The 7,934-nt window shown below is 37.2% G+C and overlaps 1 protein-coding gene across 1 annotated transcript; it reads left to right on the top strand.

The window, feature by feature from the left end:
* Positions 1 to 2,874: 2,874 nt before the first annotated feature.
* On the top strand, positions 2,875 to 7,565 carry LOC107565664 (inhibitor of growth protein 3-like). The gene is made up of 7 exons (XM_016250925.1): positions 2,875 to 3,011; positions 3,142 to 3,213; positions 4,577 to 4,776; positions 4,981 to 5,171; positions 5,307 to 5,493; positions 6,181 to 6,219; positions 6,714 to 7,565. The coding sequence occupies exons 1-7, from the start codon at positions 2,984 to 2,986 to the stop codon at positions 6,828 to 6,830; spliced, it is 834 nt and encodes a 277-aa protein (XP_016106411.1). The 5' UTR covers positions 2,875 to 2,983; the 3' UTR covers positions 6,831 to 7,565.
* The last annotated feature ends 369 nt before the right edge of the window (positions 7,566 to 7,934 follow it).

Here is a 7,934-nt window from a genome sequence, read left to right as displayed (position 1 = left end):
ATTTAGTTATTAAGAAATATATGCTTGAACTTTTCAGTTTCTAAGCTATTTTAATTGCGAAATCACAGAACAGTGTTGACAATACATTTCCGAGCTGAATGATTCTGTGCGCGTGCGATGTGTGTGTGATGTAGGAGCTACTGTCTGTAGCCTATGTGTGTGCATTGCAGTGCAGCAGCGCATTAGATTAGAATGGCGATTAACTTAGCTGTACAATAAGCTGTTTAAAATGTGCATTCTCCTGTTCAATTTCGAGCATCCAGTAATATAATCAGACATGTCTTGTGGAGTGCTTTCAGAGTATGCATTTATTTGTCATTTTAACTGTTTGGAAACGAAACGTAAATGTGAAAGTCCTTCAAAGATTTCTTATCCTGTTGCGCCCTCTATAGAACCAGCGACTAGTCGACGTCAAGCTTAAAGCGTCATGGCAGAGCATTGAAGTCGATTAGTCGGTGCAACCCCTAATATATATATATAGGCAAAATAAGAAAAATGTTAACATCTTCATTCTGTTCAAAAGTTTATATCCCTGGCTCTTAATGCATCGTTTTTCTTTCTGGAGTATCAGTGAGCGTTTCAAACTTTTGTAATAGTAGCGTATGAGTCCCTTAGTTGTCCTCAGTGCGGAAAGATGGATCTCAAAATCATACAGTCATTGTTGAAAAGGGTTCAAATACGCAAAAGATGCTGGAAAACCAAAGAATGTGTGGGACCTGAAGGATTTTTCTGAAGAACAGCGGGCAGTTTAACTGTTAAGGACAAACAAGGGACTCATGAACTATCACAAAAAAAAAACAACAACAAAAAAACAGCTGTGGATAATCCAGGTAACAACACAGTATTAAGAATCAGGCATTTGTCATTTTTATTTCTATTATTTTTTCTTGTGGACTATATGTAAACGTCTTAAATATCTTATTCAGGTCAGTACTAAATAAAAAAATAAGATGCATTATGTATAATCCCTCTTATTTTGGTAAAAGAATTAACATTTTTTAGAAACTGCAAAGTGTATGTAAAATTCACTACAACTGTATACTGTTACGCTTATAAATAAAATGGTTAACAATAAACCAGATCATTCAAATAATCCCACAATTATGTCATTTCTAATAAAGAAATATTTTTTTGTTTTGTTTTTTTATCAGAGAGTAATTCTATAAAGAGGAAACATTGTGAATGAAGTTTTCAGGGGTCTCATTAATAAAATATATATGTTTCCATGGTCAGTATTTACTTCCCAAACACATGCATCAGCAGTGCTTGGCATGTATCCAGATCCCCACCCCCAAGATATCATATGCCGGGGTGAAGAGGTCAGGCATATTATTGTCTTGAGAAAGACTGTCACAATCTGCTATTATCTGGGAATGTGTGTTGATATGCTGCAGCTGTCCTGGTACTAATTTATATTAGAGTGTCTATGTTACAAATGTAAATATTCATTTACAAAAGCAGTGATAACTACAACAGTTTATTAATAAGTTGCATTAATTAGTTAATAATAATCATCTAGTCATGTGATAGTTTTGGGTAAAGAAAAGACTTGCCCATAGACTTGCTTACTTGCATATTACTTATTCATTTAGTTCTCCTACAAAGTGGCCTATTCTAACACTCAGGGTTTAAATATTTCATTTTCGCAATAGTTGTTTTAAATATATTAATTGTTAAACACTTAAAGACTTGCAAAAGTATACTTTAATTTACAGTTCACAAGGATAGACACAGTATGCAAAACCAATACAGTCTGCATTGTTTTATTTGGAGCATCTAAACTGCTGACTGACTGATATTCTTTGATATTCTAGTGTGCAAATATAGCACCAGGAAACTCAGATGAGAAGAAATATAAAAAGATTACTAGAAATAGCTTTCAATCTGCCACAAATGCAGATGGAACAGTCATCAGAGGAGCCACATTTCCTGAGCTCGAGCATATTTTTATTTGATCTAAATTGAGAGCTGAGGTGAAATGTCACTTTGTGGAACACTTCTTGTCTACAGCTGTGTGGTAATTTTGTCTTGGAAATAAAAGGTTTTAATGGGATGTTTTATAAAATCCTCTTCCACCACGACTGCTCCAAGTCATAACTGTCTACAATGAACGTGGGGTCAAGCTGAGGTTTTTTTCTTCTCAAGAGACAGCCAGGTAGTTACATTGTCTTCCACTGGCAAATTTCTAACGGTATCAAATGCCTCTTACACACAGACAGCACCAAATTGTATCTGCAAACGTCTGAACTGTCATCCCGTATTGCAGTCAGTGCTGCCCTCCAAAGGCCAATGAAACCAGTCTAATGCAAGACTATACAGAACTACCAAGTCAAGTGTTTATGACATTTTTTCTTTCTTTCTTATTATTTGTTCAAAACACTACTACTGTAAAATGGAAACTTTGCAAAGCTTTAAATTACACTGAGCAAGAGAGAAAAAAACTAATAGCCTTATATATAGAAAAAATATAGTTATAAAATAGTTTTATATTATTTGACGTTCTCATTTCATTATGCATTATATATTGTTATATAATCATAGCATTATGTATTGTTTTTAAATAAAAATTTTAAATTAGAGGACAGAATTCACAAAAACATTGTTTTGAACTATGTGTTAGAAACAAGCATAGACACCCACTGCTAGAGAAAACCCACATTTGTGTTACTGTACATCTGCATATTACCCATATATTGCGCGACAATCCAAATTCAAATACGTACATTTCACAATTTGCAACGGTGAACGTAGTTATGGAGTTGCGCAATTAAAGAACTACAAATCCCACGCAACCCATTCAAGGAAAAGTCAACTTCCGCGCAACTCCATCATCGTCCAATCAAATCCCACGCCCTTCACGTAAGCCCCTCCCCTATCATCTTGTGTTTTTTTCCCTCCCCTTCTCAGTTCTCCGCTGCCTGCGACGCCATATTGACGAAAAACACCCTTTCTCAAAAACGCCTGAAACGCTCTCTCCGCCAGAATGTTGTACCTTGAGGACTACCTCGAGAGTGAGTATTGGAGCAATTGTAATGGCTCATGTTTATATTAGAGGGCTTAGGCGTCTGAGAGGGCTGTTTGTATGTGTGACTGCGTCGCAGCCGTTAGCCTGTAACACGCCTCTGTTCTTCTCCCCGGCAGTGATCGAGCAGCTACCCATGGATCTCCGCGACAGGTTTACGGAAATGAGAGAGATGGACCTGCAAGTGCAGAGTACGAATCCAGTTTAAACTTTAAACTCACTCTTCTGCCGTAAAGCATCACACCTGACCTTGACTAATGCAGAAAGCCTTTCATATTAGCGGGGATTTGTTAGGTGGCTTTGCATGCATAAGGAGCATGCATGTGTTATGCACTTCATAAGTCCATGTGGAAGTTGAGCAACATGAGTGTAACTCGGCTAAGGAAAAACTCGGGATTATTTATTCATATATTCATTTGTTTTTACCGTCCACGGGCTCTGTTGACACTGCCAGCTGATATGAATAGGCTCTTCATAATCACACTGATATTGCATTAATTTGTTGACCGTTATAGATTTAGCATGGAGTGTAAACCGTAAGTATTTGATCTGCTTAGTAACTCAATTTAGTTAGTAATTTGAACTACAAATTTAGCCATGTTTATAGTATAATTATTAGAAGGACAGTCGTTCTTGACAGGTTTCGCCCCTAATCTCATGCCCAAGAACATGTCAAGTGTCACATGATCCTTCAGAAATCTTTGCTGATTTGGTTTTTCAACATAATTTTTTTATATTAACTGTAATGCATTTTTTCTGCATTCTATAAAAATAGAAATATTTTGTAACATTATGAATGTCTTTGTCACTTTTAATCAATGTCATGCATCCTTGCTCAGCGAAAGTGTGAATTTTTTTTTTTTTAATTATTGAATCCTTATTGAACCCAAACTTTTGAATGAAAGTGTATTTGCAGTTAAAATGTCTTAAATAGGTGAATTATTTATTTATTTTATTTTAATTATTTTTCCCTGTCAGAGGAATCATCAAATAGCCGTTGTTGACAAGTGCCAATTCAAAATGATTTATGTAAGAACTACATTTTAAAAAGTAATAAAGGTGATCTTTTTTTTTTCTTTTTTTTTACATTAAATGAACACAGGAAGGAAGGAATATTTCTGATGAATATTGATATCTTATTTTTTATTAATATCTTTTTAATTGTTTACCAATAAAACTACAATAAAGTGTACTTACATCCTCTGTTTTCATGTAAACACTCTCATACTTGCACTTTGTGAAAGAGCATTGTTAAACTAATCTAACACATTCTTTAGGGAACATTATGGCTAAATAAAAAGTGCATTTGAATTACAGTAATTTTATATTTCCAGCAAAATCATTGCAAATATTCTGTATAACTGCAGCCCTAATCTAATCACAGGGTCAAGGGAAATAAACAACAATTATGATTTGTCATAATCCTGCCACACATACGTTTGCCGTATGTGGTATTTGCTGAATGGTTCAGAAGAAATGAGTGTAATGATGTAATGAGATTAGTTATCACTCATGTTGGACTGTTCCTCACAAGTGTTTCTGGTCATAGATGAAATGTGATTTTGTGTGTGTGTGTGTGTGTGTGTGTTGCAGGCTGCAGAGTGAACAGCACATCCTCTTCTAACAGCGTGTATAACGTAAACTCCTCCCAGACGCTTTCCTCATTCAACTTGAGCCCACTTCCTGCCGGGCCTACTGTAGGGGCGGGGGCCATTTCCATGGCAGCAGCTCAGGCAGTGCAAGCCACCGCACAGGTGAAACCGCCATCCCCCCTCTTCCCCTCTAATTTTAGATCTATTTGTACCCCCTCCTCCCTTCACTTCCTGTTTCAACTATTTTTGGCCTTTTTGGTTATTTTTGTGTCAGATTATGTTTTATATATATATATATATATATAAAACAGGAACTTGACCTTGTTTCTTCATCCTCTTTAATATTTGTGTGTTTGTGTTCTTTAGATGAAAGAGGGCAGGAGAACATCCAGTCTCAAGGCCAGTTATGAAGCTGTGAAGAACAATGATTTCTTGGGGCGGGAGTTTGCTCTGAGCCGGGACACCAGCAGTTACTCGTCATCTGCACTGGCTAACACACTCACACAGCCCCTCACGTCCAACAACAGCTCGGACTCTCGCACAGGACGCAAGATCAAGTAAGACTCGCACTGTTGCCATATCCATTTATTCGGTTCCTGAATGAGGCACCCAGATACATATTTGTGGTGTTTTTGCTCTTGCTCTGGCACATTTTATGTTAAATTCATGCACTTTCTTGCTCGGCTTTTCAGAGGCAACACTAAGTCTTCCAACCACCAATCCTCTTCATCCTCCTCTTCCTCTTCACTGTCATCCTGCTCGTCATCGTCAGCATTGGCTCATGAACTGGTACAGACCACCATCACAGAAACTGACACCAGCAGTCAGGTGGACTGGACCTACGACCCAAACGAACCCAGATACTGCATCTGCAACCAGGTGTGTTCACGTCACATCTCTTTCATACAGAGTGCCACTACTATTCCTAGTGCTTTTACTGTGATTCTGATATTGAATTGATTTACTATTACATTGATTCACTAACACTATTTAATTGGGATCACTGTATGCAGATTACAAAGCTATGGTGTGGCAGTAAAGATCCACACATTAAAGCTGTTAAGCTCATGTTGGTTAGGCAGATTAGTTAGTTCTATTTGTAAAATTCTAAAATAAAATAGTGTGTATGTGTGTATATATTTGTGTATGTGTATGTATTTCCTTGAAAAGGAAAAACTTCTATCTCTTGAGCTATTCTTAACCATCCCCAATAGAGCAAGATCATACAGGAAAATCAAAGACCTGTTTAGGAGGTGCGGTGTGTGTGTGTGACTCCAGTAACGGTTTGCAGAAGGATTCTGTGAGAGTGTGTGTGTTTTAGTTTGTTTGAGTGCAAAAGAATTGTCTCCCCATGAATGCATTTGTTTTATGGCCTCAAAGTAATATTGCTTTTGTCAAAGTATCAAAATTAGAAATGTGTGTGTGTGTGTCTCTGAATAGACATCAAAGACAAAACTTGCAGTCTTTGTTCGCAGGTGTGCGCATCTGTGACACTCAGCTGCAGGTGCGTATGTGAGTGTTTGTCTTGTGTGCTCTGTGTCTCATTCTCTTTCTGTCATTGTGCAGGTGTCATACGGAGAGATGGTCGGCTGCGATAACCAAGATGTAAGTCTAACCCTTCATCTCCAGAGACACACAGCCACATTTCCTCTTCAAACAACTCCCACTAGCTCACTCTGTCAGCTCTTATGATCCTTGGGCAGTCACTATTTTGCAGAGATGACAGCAAGCAGTTATGAGTATTATTGTTAATATAATATGAATTGTATTATATTAATTATTGAATTTTATTATATGTTATTATTTTATTAGAATAAATATAATTATTGTATATAAATAAAAAATTAATTGCTATAAAAATATAAATATATTTTTTAGATGTATTAATGAATTAATAAAATATACAATTAATATACAAACTAAATATGTCACAATTCTATAATATAACATTTTATAATGTGTACAGAATTGGGGGGGAAAAATAATATATATATATATATTTTATCATTCTGAGAATTCCTTAGCATTTTTATGATGTTTTGATTGTAGTCAGTAAAAGTGATTCATTTGATCCTGAGTCTTTCCAAATATTCTTGCAGTGTCCGATCGAGTGGTTCCACTACGGCTGCGTAGGTTTGACCGAGGCACCCAAAGGGAAGTGGTACTGCCCACAGTGTACGGCGGCCATGAAGAGGAGGGGAAGCCGGCACAAATAAATGCCAAATCCCCAGGCCAACCTCTCTGAAATGACTGTCCCCCTCGACTGAGAGTGTACATGTTACATCACCATGCGATCAGGGTGTGTAGATGCGAGAGAGAGAGAGATGTTGGTGTGGCTGCTGTGTGTGTGTGTTTGTGTAAATCACAACCAGGTTGGGTGTTTTTAGCTGGTGAATCGAAGCGCACACTGCCCTCAAAACTCTTCATCTCCATTCATCTTTATGGAGGCAGATGGGCAAGATGGTATTGAGAGGCCCATGTTTTTTAACATTCAAGACATTCCTCAGCTTGCCATGCGTGATGACACTTCGCATCTGGCAGCTCCTGCTAATCCATATCGGCATAGTATGGATTGGCATGATGCAGACTGGGAGTTGTAGTCCTGAACTGCTTTATGGACTACAAGTCTCAGGACATTCAACTCTGACAAATCTTAAAGGATACTGATAAGAACGGATTACAACGGCAACAGTGACGCCTCGTTGCTCGCCAGTGAAAATTATGATTCTGTGGGATTATTTGTGTGTAATGGATAAATGATGTATTGTGCTCCGCTTAAAGGACAGAATGTTTCTTATTTTACCGAGGAGCTCTTAAGGTGTACAATAGAACAAATGAAGAACTGTGACCTGTGTGTATGTTTGTGTGTCTAGCATATACTGCACTGATGTAGTGATAAGTTTTGCGAGATGGGGGGGACAATAAAATGATCAAGAAATTTTGGTACATGCTGTCTTAAAGTGCATTGTAATAGATTGAATGCATTTTACAGTTTCTTTTTCCAAGTATAGGGACAAGATTAATATCAACCATTCAGGGCCCTCTGATTTTAGTAGGAGCGTGGGAAGGATATGAGAACTGGGGAGACGCATTGAGCTATATTCATGAAACAAGCAAAATGTGTTTTTGTATAAATCCCTGTTGAATCCATTCCTGAATTGTCCCACTCAAGCAAATGGGATAATTTAAGATGCCATTCTCTTCATATTAACTAATTTTATCCCAAACCATAAAACTCCATTTGCAACCAAAATTTGCTTTGAGTTTAAAGGGCTAAAAAATGTTTTGAACTATAGATGCTGTAAACTTTAAATTGAAAG

This window comes from Sinocyclocheilus grahami, unplaced genomic scaffold, assembly GCF_001515645.1.
Source record: "Sinocyclocheilus grahami isolate Dianchi unplaced genomic scaffold, SAMN03320097.WGS_v1.1 scaffold1015.1, whole genome shotgun sequence".
Classification (NCBI taxonomy): domain Eukaryota; kingdom Metazoa; phylum Chordata; class Actinopteri; order Cypriniformes; family Cyprinidae; genus Sinocyclocheilus; species Sinocyclocheilus grahami.
The sequence above is the reverse complement of the archived record's forward strand: the minus strand, read 5'-3'. Positions and strand labels throughout refer to the sequence as shown.